At 38.3% G+C, this 24,388-nt stretch overlaps 1 protein-coding gene across 1 annotated transcript; it reads right to left on the minus strand.

The window, feature by feature from the left end:
* Positions 1–1,355: 1,355 nt before the first annotated feature.
* LOC128544203 (uncharacterized) lies at positions 1,356–19,216 on the minus strand. Its single transcript, XM_053514239.1, has 2 exons — positions 18,664–19,216; positions 1,356–4,926 (listed from the first exon to the last, which is right to left on the minus strand). Exon 2 carries the CDS (start codon positions 4,905–4,907, stop codon positions 3,564–3,566), a length of 1,344 nt encoding a protein of 447 aa, XP_053370214.1. The 5' UTR covers positions 4,908–4,926; positions 18,664–19,216; the 3' UTR covers positions 1,356–3,563.
* Positions 19,217–24,388: the final 5,172 nt, after the last annotated feature.

Below are 24,388 nucleotides of genomic sequence, written 5' to 3' on the forward strand. Positions count from 1 at the left end.
AGTGCTAATCCACATTCTGCTACATGGTGCCACCATATTAGGAAGAATCAGATTTCATAGGTTAAGAGAGAATTAAGAGTTTTTCTTTATCTAGTACTATTATATAAGCTAATTATCACAAATGAGCTTCATTAGAAGGTGATTAGCATCATTATGAATAGGAATAGATCCCAAATAAAATGGACAACTTAATCAGCTTAAATAGATTATTATGGTCTATGTCCACAATGAATTAAAAATAACTTTATAACAAATTTAACTTACCTAAAAAAAACAAAAACAAACCCACAGTAAATCTTTAAAAGAAGGATCACACATTCTTTTCAATTTTCACTTCATTGTTTATTAATGCCTTTATATATATTTTTACTTACATGATCTTTATTTTTGTCATAGTGACAAGATCTAAGACAGCTCTTTAAATCTCAGTAAACAAAGATTTTTTTCCTGTTACTCTGGAGGCACAAAGTGAAATTCTTCCTCACATATGCGTGCACACACGTGCACACACACACACACACTGGACTCCTGAGCACCAGACGCAAGTCGGTGCCTCTTGGAGGCCACAAGCGAGTGTTTTGTAATCCTATAAATATGTACATAGTTACATACTTACACAGATGCATGTGTTTCTCATACTGATCATTTACAAGGAAATATATTAATATCACAGGTACTCATGCTTATATACTAATAAAAAGTAATAACTTATATAACAGATACATAACAAATATATAGAATAAAAAAAACAGCATTTATGGATCTGGTATTGCAACAGGTACTGTACGTTTGTACGGGAAAAAGAGTCAGAAATTGAGGTTGTTGTTGTGTTTTATTGTGGTTTTGTGCTAAACAGACTGGCCTCAAGAGCAACAGCTGCTGTGGACGAGAGAGATGGAGGGAGACCGTGGGGCAAAAGCAAAAAGAGAGAACTCACCCACACTTTTTCTACACATAGAAGCAAGAGATGGCAAATACCCAAAACTTAGTTATCGAACACAGACGGATCACTGGCGCCGCAGCTTTAAAACCAAAAAAAAAAAAAACTATTAAGATGTAGTGTTCAATATCAAAATTTTTAAGTTCCAGGAAAAGCATAAACAAAATGCCAAATGATAATCGGCGAAGCAGAGCGAAGAGATGAGCGATGTTTAACTTCATGTAAGTGGGAGTGTGAAGCAATTTTCTAACTGCCAGTAGGAATGAAGGGTGGTGTCTTTAATAGAGAATCGATTCTTTTACAAATCATGATTCTTTTATGTGGCGTACATGTATCACTGCACTGACTCCAAAATCAATTTGTTTTTACATTTTAATTTTTTTTTTTTCCATTTTAAATGGTAAAATTCTGCCTCCTCTATAATCCTAAAGGTGCTGCGCTAAACTAATCACACATTAGCAGGCAGCGCAGCTTCCTGTGCGATAGAAGTGAATTATTTGCAAGTTTGGTTAGAATAAAAAAAAAAAAGACAGTAGCTCTGTTCTACAGAGCTGTGAATCATAGGAAGAATGTTGATTTTATTCAATTTGATTTTGGGCATTGCAATTTTTATTAAATTTGATTTAACAGCACTAATGTTTTATTTGTCTCAAGAAGCTATATTTCTTTTAAATTTGAAGGATTACAGACTAGTAACTAGTGATCTTTTTATCCTGCCTCCTTTTATCTTCTGTTTCACACTCCTGTCCAGTAGCTGGCAGTATAACACCTTTCTACCATGCGTAAGAAAAAAAAACTAAAGCAAGAGGAAGAGATATTCTTAAAAAAATTCAGAAGATGCAAGCGGTTTAAGTTTTCTGCAAAAGTTGTGATACACAGTAATTCCCCTACATACAAACGAGTTTCTTTCTGAGAGCTCATTCATAAGTCAAATTTGTGTGTAAGACCAACAAACATTGTCTAGGTACTAGGATACTAACACAATGGGCTAAACTCAGTATATTTACGCTTTTAAGTGTGGTTCCAGACATTCTGGGCTTGTACTAGACTCGCTGGGAATGCATGTTGGACGCATGTGACAATGTTTGCCGGACATGTGATCTAACTTCTGCAACTAAACATGTGCAAACTTCAAAAGTTCGTATGTAGGGGACTAAGTTTAATTTTAAGGCATTTGGCAATTTAAGCATACTTACCATTTTATATTATATAATTTAACTAAATAATTTATGTGTGTTCTTTAAGGAAAACTGACTCATCGATTTAATCATTGATTTTGTACTCTTGGTAGTAGACCCAATTCCTGGACCCTAGTGTTAAAATTCGGTACACTCCCAGTCAGTCAATAAGATTCTGATTTATCAAAAAAACTAAACATTGCTGGGGATGTCTCCATTCTAGTATTTTGATACATCAAACCCTTTCTGCTTTTAATATAACCAAACAAAGAATTTGACCAAAAGATTTTAGATTAATTCTTATATTATAGACTGATGTGGTGCATTTTACGCACAAGTTAATTGCTTTCTGATTTTCATTTTTAGCAGAACCCTTGTTTTATGTTTCCTCCAGCTAACATGTGTCAGTATTACACTACCTCAGGGCTGCAACTGAAACCATGACAGAAAAACCAAAAGACAGAAAACTAAAGATCAGCGTAGAGCAACAGATTTCAGCAAAGAGTCAAATGTCTGCCATGGTGTGAACGCTGCTTTAGGTACACATGCAAAACAAAGCTGCACTGTGGAGGTAAGTCTATTGGTAATCATGTACAGTGGCATAGTGGGGACCGTAAACGCAACAATGCGCAGGAGCATGTGACAATCATGTGGCGTATTAGGAGATAAAGAAATTTATGAAAACAGCCTTGTTAAAACACAAAAGTTGAAGCTGAATTCAATTAAATATTATAGCTTTTAATTCCTTCCTGATGTGGATGAACGACAGTGAGCAGTGAGCAGCATGGTCATTGAGAGAAACTGCTGCGTTTTTAAAGTCTTTTCAGTCTTTACGATAAAATGGCAAATATTATTGAAACAACATTCTGTTTTCATGATAATTTTCTCACCTGATTCACATTAAAGTACAGTATACAGCGAGAGTTTTGTACTTGACGTCTGCAAAATACCAACAAGAACAAAGATTGAAAAACTTAAAACAAAAACACAAATAACGTGCTCTTGTGCAAGATTGCGTATAAGGTTCCCACTGTGGTAGTGTGTCTGTATATGTGTTAATACATAATTACACACCACTAGTTTGTTGGTCATTATGATTAAGACCAAATCCCACTGTAGAGTGTGTGTTTATTGTCCTCCATCTTATACTGTGTTTAATAAATCAGCACTTAAGGGGGGTTTGATTCCTTAAAGTTAATTTAACCCCCCTAAAAATAATAACGACCCTGCTACAACTTATGCACTTGTACGTGTACCACACACTAGCATGTCAGTGCGACTGCTGTTCTGAGAATGAACCCAAATATCTCCCAAAAATCTGCTCTTTTGGTGATATCTATGCAGTGATGAGTGCGATGAGCTACAGTCAGTGTGACGGGCTATAAGGCACTTGACCCTGATAACAAGACCATAACCAGGCAATTATTTTTTCACCCATCTCACACTCATCTCATCCCCTGACGTGTGGTTAATCCCTTCTTTTGTGCCCTCGAGTACAACACGCAGACGCAGGACGTGTCGATGCGGATCCACCTCCATCCTGTTCCCCTGGCGTTGTCCGATGTGAACGCTCTCACGTATGACTGCTTGGTCTGACACTCGCTCACCCAGTGGCGCTTATCCACGCCAAGGCAGCCAGCTCCGGCCAGTCCATGCTCACCAGCTGGCACTCCGCGGTGATCCGGTCCACGACATCGTGTCTCATAAAAGTACTGCCTCATCATGCCCTTCCTGGTGGGAAATTTGTCCAGTACTGTGACATTCTGCATGTACGCATCAAATGCTGTTCGCCGATCCATCACCCATCCACTTGTGGCCTCACAAACTGACCGCTCGAAGCCTGTGTGTGGGATTTGGCGCTTTATACGCCGCAGCGATTGTGTTTCTTGCTCTGAAGAGTCTGATAAATCCAACAGGAGGTTCTTGTAGGGTTCCCCATCTTCGCTCTTATCCAACTTTGATTCCTTGTCGTCCATTTCATGTTCTTCTAGTTGCTCGGGCATGAGCCCCAATTCCAGCATTATCTGCAAAGGTGGATGTTTGGGAGGTGAAGGGGAAGTGGAAAACAGCACTCGAGGGTGTGTATCCAGCAGCAAAAGTTCATCATCCACCTGCAAGTGTCCCTCTAGACTTAATCCCAGGCGCTCAGGGGGCAATGCGGGCATTGTGGGCAATGAGGTTCCCTTCATTCCCTCTCTGCCCATGTCTTTCAGATCCTCCTTCTTTGTAGGTCCATCTGCAATGTGCAGGTTCCTTGGGTTCTGTGTAAAAGTCAATCGTTTCACAGACACCTGCTCAGTTTTCCTTTTTAGACCATTGTCACTAGTCTCGTCTCCATCAATATGAGGTCCTACCTTGTGATTTTTCTGAAAATGATCATCATTTGAGTTCCTATGTATGTGCTTCTCCTGGAATTTGTGGCGTTCTTGAACTTTGCTTGAACTTTGCAGCATGTGGTCCATACTGCCTGGCTTTGCCTTTTCATATTGTCTCGTCTTTTCAGGTGAAAAGTCCTCCTTCGTTAACGAAGGTGTGCCTTTAATCGTTGTGTCGCTCCGAACACGAACATCTGCTGTCTGGTGAGGTAATTTTTCCGCTGATTTTTTAGCACTTGACATGTATTCCGCATGAGATGAGTCGTTGGATTTGGGGATTGGATTTACCAGTGATCTGGTGCTGGAGTTGTTGCCAGGCTCCATTGTCGCTGCAACGAGCCTGGGCAGACCGGGACAGTAAGGGAAGATCAGGGCCGAGGCAATCACCATGGCAACCAGGGGAAGCCAGTGCATCACTCCCAGGACGTATCAACTGGAAGAGAAAGACATAACTTGTGAGTGACCTGGAAATTACAAATTCCAGGCATATCCTTAAAATTAACTGCAATGATAATAAAGTTAAAATGGCCTTAGCCCTACTGCTCTGCTACTAATGAAAGAAACCATCACAGAATCTGAAGATGTTTACCATTCTTTAGGTTTGAACTCAGATGCAGCTAGTCACTAGATAGTGATTTATGTCACTATGTCACAAGTGTACCTGAATTTGTAGTAATTTCTTGGTGATTTATGCAACAAGTTAACTTCAAACCATAAACAGCACGATACAACCAACAGTTTTTAGAAAATATTCACAGGGTCTTTTATGTTTCATTAACAGCTTTGTAGTTTGGCTCAAGATCAGCATGAGTGAGTGAATTTGTTAACTTGATTAAGCTGTGTCATGAAAAGCAAATGTCTTTATATAGATCAGACCCACTGTTTACCTTTTTGTTCATGGAATTGAGTCAGATCACAATCAGATTTGCATCCGTGCTGACTTGCCTCTCCAAAGAGTCAACTAATAAACGTCAACTGTGCCAACAATGGAGGAACCCTCAAGATGGCCATGAGAATCTCTCCAAGCCGAAACGATGAGATAAAATTGACAAAGTGTTGTTGAAAAAAAAATCATGAAATGAAACCAATTCCTCTGCCTTTGAAAGACGTTAATCCAACCACTACATCTTGTCATGCTAACGTGACAACCTGCCGGATTTGGTCTTGTGCAAATCTCATCGACACCACACAAAAACCAGCCGTCCTTCTGAACTGCCTTGACCTACGAGAGCCATCAAGTCACGTAGAGTCTTGATGGGACACTAACTAAGCTAGTCGCAAGCAAAGCAAAAGCAATGTCAAGCCTTGCACCTCCCTCGAATAAACTGAAACGATGTATGCCTCATTAGCTGTCATTCAGGTAAAGAATTCTATAACTATACTTCATCTTGGGTTGGACAAAAGAAGGAAACCAAAGAATGTGGAGAACGTAAGTAACTCAATATAGGTTCTGACAGTCAGTAGCTCGAGTAACTCACTGGCTATAAATCTACATTAGGGTTCGACTACACGCAATGTGTGTGTTCTGTAGGAATTGTGGGTTTCAAGAACAATAAAAAAATTCCTTAATTATAAATAGAATAAGTGATTGTACAGGTTAACTGCATTTTCTGGCATCAGTGAAACTGCTTTTTGGCAAATGCACACTGTTCCCATGCCAAAAAACATTTTTTTCTGCTCTAAACATTCCCTGTGATTAAGTAAAGGTTAAATAAATTAAAGGAAAAGACGCAAAAAATGTTATTAGATTTTTAATAGCCGTAACCCCCCTCTTTGGTTTGCACACAGAATGCATTCCGTATGTTTTCCCTAGAGCCTGTAATGAACAGCAGACTTAAAAGTGCTGAGTGAAATCCTGGGAGTTGGCACCATCCCTCCGACTGCCAGTTTTTCAGACGATGGTTTAACGGAGCCAGTGAATGAAGCAATAATTAGCGTGTGGGGGATTTTGCTTTCGGCACACTAGCACACGTCTGGCTCGACCACCAGGGGGCAAACAAAGCCACATCTTCGCACGTTTGCCGTGTACGTGTTTGTGGTCTTGCTCATGGCGAGGTTTGAGCAGTTGGCCTTTAATTTCTTGTGAATGCCAGGCGTCAATCATAAAGGCTGCTGCTGTTTGTGTTGCGTCAAATGGGACAGGAGTGAACGGCGGAGAAAGAGAGTGGAGGAATGCTCAGAATGTGAAGGATGTGGCTCCTCCTGGGTAACCCCAGGCACGACTGACTAGAGGCACATTCTGAGAAAGAGCGAGAGAGAGAACGAGAAAAAAAAGGGAGAAATGAAACACAGTCTGTTTTAATGCATTACAACCTGCACACTATAAAAATATGTAATAATAAAATTAACCGCTCCACCCTTGGCTAGTCCTCTCTTTCATAAATATATGTGCAGACAAATGGAAAAAAAAAAAATGAAGAAATAATGGTCACTAAGAACACCTGGCTTGACATGAAAGACCTTTAAATGATTGACAGGCCCTAATTTCCTGTTTACCACCTTAGCTTTCTGTTGCTGTCCTCCCACTTATAAATAACGTTATTATCGCTGTCCTGCCATCATCATAAATCCATCACTGCTAAGTGATCTCTATAAAGGGATGGGCATGACGCTTTGTTTCGCCTTAAAGGAGATGATAATGGCTGATGTCAGAGTTCTGAAAGGTACAGAACTTTTTGTTTTTCTTTTTTCCATCCTGTATGTTGAAGGTCTGCAAACGGGCGTAGAATTTCTTTTTTCCTTTCCTTTTAAACAACTTATTTCATAAAATACATACATTACGTCCCATTTCATGTACATATTAATATTTGTCTAACTTGACATAAGATTAGATTTCTGTATTGTAATATCCCCATGGAGACATCCAGATTCAGTAGCTGCTACCTGATTATGTTTACACACAGTGGAGAACTGAGAATTGAGAACCGAGCTGAGGCATGTCTGTTTTTTTTTGTTTTTTTTTCAGATTCTGTCCTTACTTCTGTGCTTAACTTGATTTCTCTTTGCTCGAATGCAAGGTGCATCGTTAAAGCCAGAGGCACCGAATGCCATTTGAGGCCAATATTGACTACATAATGACAAATGACATTATTAATTAGCAAATAGCATCAAGTATATCACTAGAGATAACATCTTACTGACACCGAGGGCAGAAAATAAATTGGAGAGAATGATGAGAAGCATAAAGCCAGATTTAAACCTTCTGACTTTCTTACATTCTACAAACGCTTGTGCAAAAAAGAGCATGTCTAAGTATTTATAGTACTGTATAAGCTGTCAGAGGATCAGACAATGAAGATGAAAACTATATTGTTTAATTAGGAGGATGAAAAACATTAGGTTCGGATCACATCATGGATTTGTCACAGATTGATCGTAAAAAAAAAAAAAAAAGGAAAATATGATGAAGTTTTTCTTTCTTTACTGATAAACCAAAAAAAAAACATTGCTCCAAAAAAAAGTTCAAGATGTTTGAATAATGCTTAAATTTAATATAAAAAAATGTTTAGTTGTCAAGTTTAAGTACAATAAGAGGAATAATTTATAATTTTTTCGTACTTTTACACATGTTTTATGTACAAGAAGTGTGCTAAATAAACCCGAGATTTCTGATTAATTTCCTGGTGAATGAAGGGATAAGAGTATTGAACAACATTTACAGAAGACTTAGCCATAGTAAAACATTTGAACGGTGCAAAAGTTTTAAAGAACGCTGTACGTCTGTATGGCCGAGGTGGCTCGGAGCCCACTGTAGTCGTTTCAGTGAACATTCAGCGAGTGGAACACTCGATACTTAAAAATCAACAGATAACTTGTTGCCAGCTTGCGTTCTGTGTGAACTGTACACACACTCATTCACCAACATCACTTGCATGTTACAGGAACTCGGCTGAGGGTTAGTGCCACATCCCCCATACAGTCCTGACCTCGCTCCCATTTCCACATGTTTGGGCCGAATAAGGAGTTCCTGGTAGGCCAGCGTTTCAGGCATAAACCAGGGTGTGTGATCATGGCGTGTGATCTTTCCACCTTGATGGTGTCCAAGCACTAGTGAGACGCTGGGATCAGTGCATTACTTTCAGAGGTTTTACTCTCAGAAATGTGTACTTTTATTCTTCACAATTAATAGTTCCACTTTAACTTGATCTCACTTGGTACTATTATAAATAAAAATAATAATATTAAGGATATTTTTAGTCATCTTGATCTGGTAAAATTTGTCTTCAGCAAGTAATAAAAAATTTGGTGAAACATATAGTTGATTATCAGTATGGGTTACTAGAATGAGTACTAATGTTACCTAGGTTTAAAAAAAAAGTTATCAGAGTGGGTGGGGTTACAGGCTTATTCAGGTGGGATTTTGTTAGTATGATCTGGCAACCCTGGCAAGACAGATGGCAAAAGAGAGAGTTTGGGTTTTGAGTTGTGAAAATATTATCTGTGCACATGCGAGAAGGAATGAGGCTCAAATATGTCCCAATAAGTGTCATTAAACCTGTATTTTACACTATTATGGTGAACTTCAACAACATACCTTATGTTTTATTTATTTCAAGGCTTGCTCATAACATTGTTACATCATTTAGAGATTGGAAGCAAAGAAAACAAATTCTATTCCCAGATTTTTGGGGGGGGTTAAAGAAAAGTTTTTAGTCTGATTTGTTGAGACCGATAGCCAATTAACCTCAGACACATCTGATTCAGTGGCAGTAAAGTTTCTACATGGGAACTCCAGAGTGGTGCAACAGAAAGGCTTTCACAATATCATCCAATCCCGGCTGGGTCCAGGGAGTCCATACTTTAAGAAGGGGAAAGGGTCAGGGCGCCAGCGAGATTATATTTCATAGTACACACAAAAAAACTGCCCGCCCACTTATGCTACCTTAAATGTCTAGGTCCAACACATGCACATACGACTACACGCCGAGTGAGTGAGCGAGTAAAAGCAAGAGTGACAGACTTCATATTTCAGGTGATACAGGCCACAATGGCACACAATCTCACATCAACCAAAGCAACAATATTTAATCTCGGCCAATCGCGGGCATCTGTGTCAATCGCATTTCCTTAATGGAAGAGAGATGGGATCGACTGGTGTCTGGTGTCATGTGTCAGTTTTTAATTACATGTTTTGTTATGAACATAAAGTTTTATCTATGAATTATCTATGAAAAAATTCAAGTTACAATAATATTTGTGCATTCTCTCCTTAGAAAGAAGGAAAATTAGCATTGACAGCTCAGACTTCAGAAAGCAGAATCGTCCAAGAACACTGCAATTGCGGCGTCTCTAAACCTTTTGGTTTAAAGGTAGGGGCTTGAGTTGAAAGCTGGAGGTCTAGAAAGCTAATGAAAGGTCACCTTTTGGATGCGTTTACTCAACTACATATCTGGCAGTTTCAGTAGTGTGATCAATGTGCACAGATGGTTATAATAATCTGTACAGGTTCAGGCCAGAAACTCAGCTTAAGCAGCTGCAAAAAAAAAACCAAATCTAGTCAGGCATAACTTTCCCCACTTAAATACGGTCTCAAACTACAAGCTCTGTGTTATTGCTGAAGAGCAGAACTCCAAAAACAATATCAATACCACGATCTGCTATTAATCCATTGGCTCTTCTATGAACTTTGATTAGGTGACTGATTTAGTCAGAATATGGCAAAATATATACTGTGTCCACACTGCCTGGCCCAAAAAAGTCACCACCTCGATGTAATTAACTAAATAACTAATAGTTAAGACTCTTCTTCGCCTTGCACCTCCAGGGTCCGGGTTCGATTCCCGGCCAGCTTCGATTCCCGTCTCTGTGTGCATGGAGTTTGCATGTTCTCCCCGTGCTTGGTGGGTTTCCTCTGGGTACTCCGGTTTCCTCCCACAGTCCAAAGACATGTAGGTCAGGCTTATTGGCGTTCCCAAACTGCCTGTAGAGTGTGAATGAGCGTGTGAGTGTATGTATGTATGTATGTGTGCGTGCCCTGCGATGGATTGGCACCCTGTCCAGGGTGTACCCCGCCTCGTGCCCTAAGCCTCCTGAGATAGGCTCCAGGTCCCCGCGTCCCTGAATACAGGATAAAGCGGTATAGAAGATGAGTGAGTGAGTGAGTGAGTGAGTGAGTGAGCTTTTTATTTCTTAAACAACCATATCAGAAGACAAAGCTTATAGTTGTGGCAAAGATGTTACTCTCTTTTAGAAGGGTCAAATTACTGACCTGCATGAAGCAAAGAAAACAACTAAGGAGATTGTTGAGACCTACTAAAATTGGTTTAAGGAAGTTAAGCATGAAAAATTTAAAGTAGGTGATAAAATCTTATTCTGTGCTTTAGATTTAGATTTAAGTTGACGATGATACATATCGCAAGACCAATTAATTCTTTGTTTTTGTATCATGATATAGTTAATTTACAGTAGATACATTTCCCATCCTTAATATTTAGACCTAACCTCAGTAGAAATACCTGCAACTAGGGCACAATCAAATCTGACATTCAGAACCTCTAATCTATGTTATCTTGCCTGTGTCATATATTTCTTATTTTAAAAATAGTAATAATACTTTCCTCGCTTTGTATTCTCATGTGCGGTACCTTTAAACAGACTATCGCATGTGTAGTCAAATTACTCTGCCTCATCCAGTCTTTTTTAATAGTTGAGCATATTTACAGTTCAGGCATTGTCAGTGAATTATGGACACTGGACAAACAAAAATAGACTGTGTCTGTAAATGGCTGAACTCAGGTCTTTCCCCAGTGAAGGAGAATCTTAATGCTTCGGGATGCCGAGACATCTTGGACAAGGCTACGCTTTCAACTTTGTGGCAACAGTTTGGGGAAGACCCTTTTCTGTTCCAGCATGACTGAGCCCCAATGCACAAAGCAAGGACTATAAAGACATGATTTGATGAGTTTGGTGTGGAAGAACTTGATCAACCCGAAAAACAGAGCCCTGACCTCAACCCCGTCAAGCACCTTTGGGATAAACTGGAACGCTCTACAGAATGAATGGGGACGAATTCCCACGGAAACACTCCAATATATTGTTGAGCCTTCCAAGAAGAGTGGAAGCTGTGATTACAATTTCATTTCAGGTTTGGCCAAATACTCAGAATATAGTAAATAAATAGATCAAATTAAACAAAAATACAGTTCAGTAATATTAATTTCGTTTAATTTCCTTAAAGCCAAAAAATAAATAAATAAACATCAGCACATAGACTCTGTGTCATTAATCTACTGGCAATGTAGTGTAAATACTTAAAAACAGGTTACAATTGAATTACTCTTACAGTACATTCTGTAATGCTGTATCCTACACATGATCAATACAACACAATGTGCGGTATATACTGGGGATACAAATACAAAGTCAAATATTCAAAAGGTTTTATAATTAATACACTTCTGTTCACTTTTCAAACAGCTCTTTAAATTTTTTTTATTTTTTTTTACTGCTCATCAAATTTTAGCGTCGCTCCATCATTCCTGAATACCCTTCCTGGAGTTGCAAGGAGTCCTGTTTGTTACAGGTCGACAATTAATAGAGTCGTGTTTACTTTTTGCAAATGTCATGCTCGCTCACTGATCAAACAAGACGAGGATCACGCTCAAATGATTCTCTTGCACGAAATTCCGTTTGTGTTATAAACAGTTATGGTAGAGTCTAGAGGCTGAGAGCTGGGCGCTTGTTTAATCTCACGTGGAGGACTTTGTGGATCTGTGCTAGACCTTGTGTTTGTAACGTGGGGCATTCATCTGTAAACTTGTGGATGTTATGGTGACAGTATTAGCTGGCTCAGATAGATAGATGGGGGGGGGAGAGCGAGAGAGAGAGAGAGAGCAAGATAAAAAGATTCTGAGTGTCGATTTCACATTCGTGTTAAAGGCTAGTGGTGAGATAGGACACAAAGAGCTTGTTTATATGTGCATGCATGCGGGTGTGCAGGGTTTAAGAGTAATGGACTCTGTGTGTGTCTGTGTTTGAGTATAAAGCACACAGAGTCAAGCTGTTTTGTTGTGCCTGGCTAGCAGACCCAGTCAAGCACAATATCGCAGCAAATGGAGCGTTATGGAGATAAAGTGCTACTGTTTGTCACTGACCTCCTCCCAATCCTTCACCTACATGTGTGGCCACGAAGTGCGCACACACACAGAGATACACATGTTTACACACAGTCATCAATTTTACTTTTAAAGATAACACTTTCTCTGCGGTTAACAACAAACATAAATCAGGTATGTCAGCCACAGCGACGACTCATTTTCCAATTACACAAATCACACTCGACTCGCTGCCACCTGTTAGGCATGCGGCTCATCTGACCTTCTACAAGAAATAGAACACTCCAGTCTGTATTTAACACTCCCAACAAAAAAGGAATTAAATCTTAGTTTAAATAACAAGGTGCGCTTTTAGTACGGGTAGAGAACACAAAGTTTTTAACCCAAAGTTGTGATGTGGAGCCTCCATGAATCTAACTTCCAGGACATCCCACAGACACTCGATTAGATTGAAATCAGGAGAATTTGGAGGCCCAGGTATCGCTAATTGCTTTTTGTCATGTTCCTCAAACTGTTCCTAAACAATACACAGTGCATCCGGAAAGTATTCACAGCACTTCACTTTTGACACATTTTGCTATGGTACAGCCTTATATCAAAATGGTTTAAATTCATTATTTTTCTCAAAACTCTACGAACAATATCCCATAATGACAACATGAAAGAATTTTTTTTTACAATTTTCGCAAATAAAAAAAATAATAAATCACATGTACATAAGTATTCACAGCCTTTGCATTGACACTCAAAATGGTGCTTCCTGTTTCCACTGTTCATCCTTGTGATATTTCCACTACTCGATTGGAATCCACTTGTGTTTCAGTTATACTCAGTTGATTGGACATGATTTGGAAAGACACACACCTGCCTATATAGAACGTTCCACAGTTAACAGTACATGTCAGGGCACAAACCAAGCCATGAAATCCAAGGAATTAGACCTCTCAGACAGGATTGTATTGGGGCATTCTTTGCATGATGCAGCCCAAAATTTGACTCTTCTGAAATGGTGATTTTTTTTTTTTGTCCAGGCAGTCTGGGGAAAGGTACAGAAAACCTTCTGCAGCATTGGAAGTCCAGATGATCACAGTGGCCTCCATCATCCATAAATGGAAGAAGTGTGGAACCACTACTGTAGGACTCTCCCTAGAGCGGGCCGTCTGGCCAAAGTGAGCGTTCGGGGAGAAGGGCCTTAGTCAGGGAGGTGACCAAGAACCCTATGGTTAGTCTGAAAGAACTCCAGTGTTTCTTTGTGGGGAGAGAAGGACCTTCCAGAAGAAAAACCATCTTGTAGCATCATACTCAAAAAGACCTGAGGGTGTAATTGGTGCCAAAGAAAAAAAATTGTTTCTCATGGTCTGAGAGTCGTTTAGGCGCTTGTCATGTGCTTTTTACTGAGGAGTGGCTTCCGTCTGGCCAGTCTACCATGCAGGCCTGATTGGTGGAGTGATAAACTACCTAAACCGCTTTCTTTCCATCCTGGTGCCATATCTTCCCCAGGTAATTGACGCACACAAACCCAGGGCTCTACAGGATGTAAAAAAAACCTGATCCATTAGACCAGGCCACCTTCTTGCATTGCTCTATGGTCCAGTTCTGATGCTCACATGCCTGCTGTACACCACAGGCTCTTTGGTGTAGGACGTAGGTCATCAAGTACAATCGCTACATGTCCATTCACATGTTCGAGGCCTGTTCTGTATAATAAATGTGGCAGAGTGTTTGAAGTAACTTCAACTCTGCTGACGTTCTGGATAAAAAAATCAAGATGGAATATCCTGAAATCGCCACAAAAGCACTAAAAATCTTGCCTCCATTTCCAACAACCTATCTATGTGAGACAAAGTAGTAATAACAACGAAAATGAAATTACAACAAACTGTGATACACTCCTTTCTATCAGATGTGGACACAAGGAATACACTTTAGCTGTCACTGTCCCCCATCACTTCTAAATGGGAATGTCTCATCACAGGGAAACAGGCTTAGTGCTCACACTGTTTTCTGTGATACAAAAAAGGTTGGAGACTACTGGTTTAGAGATCACAATCTGGTCCTTGTCAAAGTCACTTATATCCATATTCTAAGTTAACACATTAACTTTAGGGACAAAATGTTCAATGTTCACACTTATTTACTGCCTCGTCAAAAAAAAATAATTGCTAATTTACACACTTTTTAGCTTTGATCACAGCACACAATGTGGTATCCAGTTCATGTTGGAAAATGATGCTCTATACTAACAGAACCGATCTGTCAGCACCACCCTTCCAGGTATTAATAATGTGTTGAAGGGTTCCTAACCCAGTTTTAGTCATTCAAAATCTCCTTGTTTTCTTTGTATGATGCCTTTTTGATGTTTGGTACAGTGTATCCAGGTGGCTGTTACCAGGTGAGAAATTGTTAGGTGTCGTAGGTTCCTGTTACTTAGTGGTAACTGCGGTTTTGGGAAATTCCTAGACGACTAAAGACTAAAGACGGCTTTTTGGCAAATCATTTATACAAAACATCTGAGCGTCACAAACTTGGTGTGTAAAATTAAATAAAGTTAACTTGGTGTGTAATTCAAATAAAAGAGCTATTAAAACTTCATACAGCTTGGCGTGTATATAAATTCACAGTAACTTGTTGCCAATGAAACTATTTGAAGCAGATTAAACGATTAGCAAGTATCCTTTTTCTGAACTCAGTCGTGAAGCATGGGCCACAAATGTTTTTCCAACTAATCTTCATGAGCTCCTCATTTCTCATGGAAAAAGCTCCTGTGATCGTTTTGTGAATAAATTTCTTAATATCCGGCTCGATCTAGTAGGCCCAGTGTTTGTTGTCTCTCTTCTACAACACATCTGATAATTAGCATAAATTTAGCTTGAAGTTGCAAGATACAAAGTTGCAAACACAACCTGGGAAATACAATGTAACAACGTCATGATTAAACAAAGCCCTGATTAAACACTGACCCCTTGTTTAGTATCAGTTACAGCATCCCAGTCATCAACACACCCCGTGGAAAAAGACCAAATTCAACATTTTGAGCAAGATGGGGAAATTAAACAGCAAAGAAAAAAGAAAATTGGTTGCAGCAGCTTATCGATTCACAATCAGGGCAGGAATGTTGTTGCAACTCAGCGCACGTGTTTCTAATAGTCGGGATTTTCAGATCAAGTGCCAGAGCCACCTTGTAAAGCACTATAAGGAGTCGTCATGTAGCTTTTACAGGTTTAGGTGGCCCTGCTCTCTCTCTCTCTCTCTCTCTCTTTCTCTCCACCTCTCTTTTGACTTCTCCTGTCGAAAGGCAGAGAATGTCCAGACCCAGTGATGAGACCTGCTCTGGATAAAACTGACAGTGAGGTGAAGGAGTACACTTCCCATTAATGGCCTTCTTTCTCAAGCCTTCATTCTCATCTACTTTTACAACCTTTTTAACACCTGATATGTGATATAAGGTTAGGAAATGGCACACATGTAACATTAGATTTTTATTCCTTTCTGCAGCAGCTGCACAGGTTAGGACAGATCAAACAGTTGCCTGTGTATGTGTGTGTATGTGTGTGTCTGTTTTACGTTATGTGCTCCTTCAGTAGCCGATCCTCAGCTTTGGCAGCTACGCCCTGGAGATACATTTGTCCGGTGCCACCTCCCTGTATATCTGTTTTTTCCATAACATGTGCACTGTTATCCATAAATTTTAAATACAACTGCTCCGTCCACGATGGCGATTTTTACATCTGTACTTTCACTAAATGCAACGAGTGTTTAAATGGTAAACTTGAGAGGGAAAAAAGAAAGATTTATCATTGAGGGCTACTCCCTATATTCGCTGAAATTAGAAGGATAAAATAAGTTCATAGCCTAGCACGTCCTGACAATCTGTAGTGCCTGACAGACTGAGAGACTCTCATTGATTTGCTTAGTCATTTACAGGAATGCAGCTGCATTTTTACAGAATGTAGGCTACTTATAACTCAGTGTTTAAAACTCTGTCTTAGTCACTTTCAGGGTATGAGGTCACATCCTAGTATATCTATCCTGGGCCTTTGACTAAATACATTAACACTTCAGACTGGACTTAGTTGAACTTATATTATAAACCTGTTATATTTTACTGAAGTTAAATACATCCTACGTCTTCGCAAATATGACCAAAAGGTTGTAAGGTCAAATCCTTGCAAAACATCTGTGCAGCTCTAAAAACAATCTCCCATTATCTTTTACTATTTATGATAAAAGCATCTCACAATCTTAAACAAACTTTTATAATACTCTTGTATTTCCTGATCATTATATTGGGTTGATGTATAAATGTCCAAATATTATAATTCTAATTACATTTGAGGTCACTCTCTTTATCCTTTCAACAAACCCTTAGGACTTTATATAACCATGCTTAAATGTCACCTTTGCCATTAAATTAGTTAGTATATTTGTTGTCGTTGGTCTTTCGGTTGCTCCCACTGAGAGGTCACCACAGCAGACCAATCCAATCTTGGCACACAACTTGGCATGGGTTTTACGTCGGATGCCTTTCACGGTGCAACCCTCCCATTGGCAACTGCAGCATGGCAGTCGAGAAACCTACCACTGAACAACCAATGCCCAATGACCTTAGATGTATACAGTATATATTTTTACATTTTGTATGGTCTGGCACTAGTGACCAGAAGGTTGTGAGGTCAAATCCCAACATGCCTATTTGACCCCTGAACAAACTCTGTAATCCCTAGAGCAGTATTTGATCCTTTTATATTGTAAATTTGTGAATGCTAATTATATACATCTACAGGGACCTCCATTAACTTTAGGATTGTATATTGCTTTATGTGTCTCATCCCAGTGTGCCTCTGTTTTGCCCCTGAACAGATCCAATTACAGTAAATTGTAAACTTTTGTATGTTTCTATATGTACAGTAGGAATGTGTGTGTTAATGTAATTAATGCCCTGTAAACTAATGTGTTGTGATCGGACTGATGGTAAATAAACACTTGCTCACTGTGGCGAAAGAATGTAAATAATAGAAAATTTAGACGTTTGCGCCAACAGGTTTGTCATCATGTTCAGGCCTTTGACCCAAAGCCTTTCTCTCTTTTTCTTTCTCAATCTCTACTTTTTCTCGCTTTCTCTCCCTCACTCTTTCTCTTACTTTTCTGGAATCTACAAGCAGCTGGAAAATAAGTGCAAAACAAAAAGACTTTCCTCATTCTGCAGAGAAACAAAAAATCCATCCAGCAAAGAATTTAGAAAAATCAACAACACACAAGGGCTTAGACTTAGGGCATGATTTGTAAAAAGAGACACCCGCCTGAAGCTAAAACTCTCATTCAGTCGAGGCCAAATAGGACACTACATCCGGAGAAAGTAAATAACACATTTGAGAAAGTAATACACGTGAACGTTTTATTATTATTTTTGCACGTACAGTAGATGGCTGAATTTGCTAACAGGAAGCTATGGCATAAATCTGGCCAGCAGACTCGGGACTTGTTTTAGCCTGCAACTGAAATTTAGAATAAAGCAAAGCTAACCAAATATTAACACGGGAAAATTTCCAAAGCTGAACCAAAATGTTCAAATAAGCCTTACAGCCTCTTTAATTACAACCTACAGTGTTCGGACTGCATTCAACACTCCACTTGATCTTTCAGCACTTAGATGGTTTAGCCCTAGGTGCTAATTCAGCACAGTGTGTGTGTGTGTGTGTGTGTGTGATTATTCAGTATTGAGGACTTGGGCTATGTCGAAGAAATACAAACTTCAGATATTCTCAGGTGTCCTATGGACTTCACCTGAAGGACTTCTACAACCCAGCACAGGAGCTGAGTAAAAACACCAAACGGGTTCTGCTACTTAGAGTCAAATTATATAATTAGGCTGCAATGTTTGGAAGCCTGTCAAGCTTGGTGTACCTGGGAAAAAAAAAATATATATATATAACAAAACAAAAAAACAATAACAACAATCACAACAATCCCAAATGAAAACGTGGCGTTAGGACTTTTGAGGACTTGTATCTTTTTATCCAAGCAAGCAGATCATGTGGAAACCTTTAATTTTCGTTCAGCTCCAGTCATAAAACTAAAAGACTTATCCTGCTTACTGCATTACCTCATTAGCTTACCGTTGAGGTGAGTTTCGGACCGCACGTCCTTCCGACTGAAACCGCATTGATTCCCACGAGCAAGTTTCCACTTCTGAGAAAGCGTCAAAGTTGAAGAACACCTCAAAATGGTGAGGTTTCTTTGTTATTTTTAATTAATTGTTAAATATCCACGCTTCATCTTCGCGTCCCTTTCTGGAAAATTCCACACAGATTCCGTTAGATTCCGTTAATAATCCTGAGGCTTTTTTTTTTTTTAATATTTAAATTCCTCAGCTCGTGTGAGAGACAGAGACATCACGCGCCGCTCGCCTCGCACGAGACGTCTGTGCGCGCGCGACGTTTACAAGTCTCGCCCGAGCGATAGCTTCACCGCTACCGCTTTATTTTTAGCAGCTTAACGCTTTCTGTTCAAGTATAAAACCTGTCCAGATGTTACGTGCGAACGAAAATCTGACTGAAAACAACCGATTTCCGAACGAACTACGGACAAGACATTTCTCTCAACACGCGCCAAAGAGTCTCCCAGGAGTGTCCGTACGGAAAGGTGAGGGATTTCTGAAGCTTTCATATAGGACAAGACCCAGAAGGGGGCTGGTTTCAAGAGAAGGGGGGCATGAAGAAGAAGACAAGAAATACATGAGAGGGAAAACAGAGGAACAACATCTGCTGCCTGTGGGTGTAACGTTAATCAGCCAACATTTCAACTCATTGAAGAAAAAAACGACTTGAATCGTGACGAGGTTTCCTAGTTTCTGTTTGTCTGATTGCCCTGTGAACACCAAAGCATGCTTCTTCTGTGGAGAACACACGCATTCAACCCACTTATCCAAGACACATTCAAAATTACCATGTTTAAAGTGACATATCCTGAAATTATCTTGTGGAAATTTGCAACATTTCAGTACTGATAATAAGTACAAAATCAAGTGTTACTCTATATTCCCAAGAAGCTTCTTGATGAATGATAATCAATCACTTGTTGAAGTCCTGATTCATTTTGCTTATAGTAGGTACTGAAGTGAAATATTCATAGCTATACATTTACTATTTAACTGATTCCTAAATTGTGAAACTTGTTTGGATCATTTATGGGACATTATATGTGCCTATGTACACAGACACGCAAACCTCAAATATTTTAGATTCCCATAATTTTATGAGATAAAATTTTGAACCAAAATGTATTGCGTTTTTTTTTTTTTTTTTTTTAGATTGAAATAGAGCTATCTTTAAGCTCAAGCAGCACAGATCCGCGCCAGCACAGCATAGGTCAATGACAATAAAAAAATATATATATGCTTATAAGAAAGCTTTATCGGTGTGTGTTAACGGGAAGACTTCAGACGTCAAACTGTGCAGGTAGAATCAAAGTTATCATTATTTTGAATAATATATAAATTTTACCACTACAGGAATTTGGGAATGGCACAAAAAAAGTACAGTAGAACACTCAAAATTAGCATATTATTATTTTTGGTCATACAAACAACCAAAAACAGCCATAAAACCATGTGACCATCATGTGTATCTGTGCTATTTCTATGCCTATATGATTTTTTTTTTGTCTAGTCAAGTTTGTATAGTTGAATAGGTTAAAATGAAATAAAATTCAGTTCATCATATTGCTTAGGTTGTGCTGGGAAAAAGAATATGTCACTCTATAACGCACATTCCTAAGCCATATGTTTATTATTTTTTAAAAACAGCAAAACAGAAAAAATGGCTAAAATGCTCTGAGCTTTGAGGGCTATGTGTACCTAAAAGTGAAAAGGTAAAACAAAGAGTCACAAAAAATCAGTCTGACTGAGCATGTTCTGTCCTGGAAAAGAATAGCTTGAAATGAATTTTTCTACAATTTTTACAACAAACAAACAAACAAACAAACAAACAAACAGAATTAGAGTTTTAAACAAATTAAGGACAAGGGTCTGTTGCACCTGAGAACATAATAACAGTCACAAAGTATCACAAATCTGTAGCTTTTTCAATCAAATAATGCCACAAACCTAATAAATTTAGTTTTTACAATTAAAAAAGTTATTTCAATTGTAAAAACTATAGATTTCCAACTTCCCAAAGAACTTAAAAGTAAAACAAACCTGTAAATATAACAGAAACTGCTATTATATTTGTGGGAAATGTATAAAGTTTGTAGGATTATTACATTAAAATCTGTAGCTTTGTATTACATTTCTGGTTTATTATGTGTTACAGGGTAAGCATCAGGGACAACAGTGTCACGACCTGGTCAAACTGGACCTTCTAAAAGATGTCTTTGTCCTTTTCGAAGATCTGTTGAGAAGAGCAACGCTCTAATTTTATACCTGGGCCAGTTAAAGAAAGATGTTAAAGTCAACCAAGTGTTTATGATGTGTATATTAACTAATAAGCTAAACCTTACTTAACACATTCTGTCTTACACAGTATGTTAAATCATAAAACTATCAAGGTCTGTTTACTTTGCTAACCCATGTGTGTTGGCAGAGAAGCAAACCAAGTAAATGTTACAATGAAGATGAACGCTTAAACATGAATGGTGAATCTGTCGCTTTTGTAACCTAAGGTAAGTATTCCAGAAAAAAGAATCTTCATTGACAGAGAGTATGCGTGCACCAAGCTTTATCTCAGTCTCATGAATCATACAATACGAAAGTTAATGTTAACATTAATTCCTACGTTTATAATCTTAAGTGATTTAGGGATTTCCCCAGGCTATAATCTGTACAAACTTCAGATGTTTGCAGAAAGGCAGGTAAGGAATTATGTGTCAGCAGTTTGTAGATAAAATAAAACTGTGAATTCATCAATTCTGCAAAATCCACATTGTATAAAAGCATGTTATGATAAGATGTACCTTTATTCGTTCCACAGTGGGGAAATTCTAAAAATATTAATAATTATAATCAGCTATGTGCATGCTGAGAATTAGAATAAAAAAATATTTTTCAGTATTTAAAATAATCCTACAACACAAGCATACCTACTATATGTTGTAGCACCATCTTAACATACAGCCCTGATACTGTGCCTTGCACTGCGCACTGTGATCCATTAAAATAAGAGATTTTCATTCCATAGCTAGCAACTGTATTGGTAATCCTTTTCAATATGGCTTTACTCACTTTTATAAATATATTTAACACTTTTAATAGAGCCATATTCAGTTTTATGATACTGTTTATGATATTACAAACTATGTCGTTAGAGCCAAGCGTGTAATGTTTTTGGCATGCAGCTGCATGATACTAATTGCTGGTTAACTTCTTAGCTCCAGTGCAGATACAAAGACGTGAAATTTGGCATACCAGACATGTCTTGGCTGATCAGTGAGATCAGAGGTAGCCAAATAATGTAGATCAGATTTTGTTTTTAGTAAATCATTAGTATAGGTGTTGTGACCTAGTGGTAAATAAAGTATTGAATATATATATATATATATATATATATATATATATATATATATATTCAAAAGCATTTTTATTTTTATGTAAAATCAAACTGATTTGGGTTAAACTAACAATGCAAACAAAAAAAATCAGGATTTAAATGCAGAAAGTATTGCCTCGTTAACTTCTGTTCATGTAAACCAAATATTGTCAGCTGGCTATCTACAGTATAACTTCATGCTACTCCATTCCAGGGATAGACAAGCACTCCTGCAAGACCATTGTGTTGCCTTTGACAGATATCCATCTCTTCGACTCCTGTAACAACCAAAGACCTGTTGTCTTTGAAATTATCCTCATCAATGAGGTCATTGGGCACTGCTGGAAGTGAAATTTTTTTTCATTCAAAAACCTTTAAAAATCTGTTCAGCTAACCTACTGTCAGACTGCCATTACGTTTGTTTAGATTTAACCAGCACAGATCATGAATGCTATCAGCTCTTGTCAAAATACGTAAAGCCATTCTACATAATCCTGTTTTAAATCTCGCCCCAGAAGCCTTTTGGAAAAAGCTTGCAAATGGATCAGTATGCCTAAAGTAAACAGAAACTGTTCTCAAGCCAGTTGCACTAACAGGTCATAACTGAGGCGGTCTTTATGGCTAAACAGGTACCTAAAGCTGATTTATAGAAAGGAAATAACATCCATTGTACAAGTGAAGTTACACCCAGGCTTAAATAAGACTTAGCTGTGTGCATACTCATGACCTATCACAAACAGTGTTACTAAGCAATGAAGCCAGTAGCTCCAAATGACCACCAGCTACTGTAGCCCATACCCTACTTCACATACAGTATCTCACTTTCTTTAGTCAAAGAAAAATTAAGAAATGTTGTCTGATTTTGTGGAAATAATATTATTTAAATAACATTTAATTTAACATAATTTAACATTTAATATTTTTAACACTATACCCATTAGTTGACATGAAAAAAGTATTAAGATAATGTGTTGGTGCAGCTGGAACCATGGGAATTCTGTGAAATAATAAACAATAGTTACAATTATGCTAGACTTACAATGATGGATCAGTTCCTTAGTCTTGTCTTCAAGCGGAATTTGAAGTTAGTACATACATGCATAAGGTTTTTATTTAGCAGCAGTTGGTCAGAGGTTTGTCTTAGTACTCTATGTGCACGTAAAACACTTAAGAAACACTAAAACATGTCTTTAACACAACTTTGAGTAAATAATAATAATAATGATAATAATAATAATAATAACTTTTCCAATGACAGATGGTGTTTGAACTTTTTTCATTCTTGTTATTATTTTTCTTTTCATTGCTGGATCACCCGCACTCGCTTCTAATTTTACAATTTAGAGATGTGGTTACAGGGGTAACCAGAGAACCTTTTAAGCCAAATATTACATTACGCACTAAACACAGTGTTAACTGCAATGTGATCCAGCTAAAAGTGGCGGATGGCATGCCTTTGACATTATTAACCAGTGAATTTAACTCAATTTTCAAAATACTTTAGGTTTATGGCAGGCTGTTCATAAGTACGAATTGTCCATCAGTTGGAGGTACTTAACCCATTTTTTTTTTAAACTTCCTACATCTGCCTCAACTACAAACTACTTTTCCCCAAGCCCCATTTGCAAAAGATTATCTAATTTTCTTGCAAGTCACTGTTTCAAACCCAACCCTGGAATACTGCAGTAAAAGCTGTTTAATTCAGCGCCAATATCTATAATCTAAAACTTCTTTTGTCGTAAACAACCTGAAGCTAAGTGACCACAGTTTCGCCAACCAAAATACAGACTTCAGGAAGGTGATGGATCAATGAGACAAGAATGAGAATCTTTTTTTTTTTTCTCTTTTTTTCTTTCTTTTGCATGTCCCAACATAGGAGAGCAAATTCCTCTGGACAAGACTAATCTGGATTTCAAAGGTGGTGGTGGTAGTGAGATTTTTCTGCTTAAAAGTGAAGGACCCCTGGCTTGTCACAGTTCGTTGATTTTTGATAAAGAAGGTGGACTCGAATGACAAATTGCACTTTGTGGAAAGAGACAACAATTACTTGGAAAGAGGAGGAAGGGAGGACAAATATGTCGAGCTGGAGCAACCATCCCTGAATAGAAGGGGAGGACCAGAACTACCACTTATCTGTTTACGAGGATGTCCTAACATATATTTACTCTGGCTTTTTTTATCAAACCTGCAGACAATCATGTGACATTAACAAGTTTAATGACAACCTTAGTCGTTGAAGAAGGATTAAACGCCAGCGAATTTTCCCAGCATTCAGTACAATGTATTTATAATAGCCATTATTTTTGGCTTTTTGTAC

This window comes from Clarias gariepinus, chromosome 16 (assembly GCF_024256425.1).
Source record: "Clarias gariepinus isolate MV-2021 ecotype Netherlands chromosome 16, CGAR_prim_01v2, whole genome shotgun sequence".
Classification (NCBI taxonomy): Eukaryota; Metazoa; Chordata; class Actinopteri; order Siluriformes; family Clariidae; genus Clarias; species Clarias gariepinus.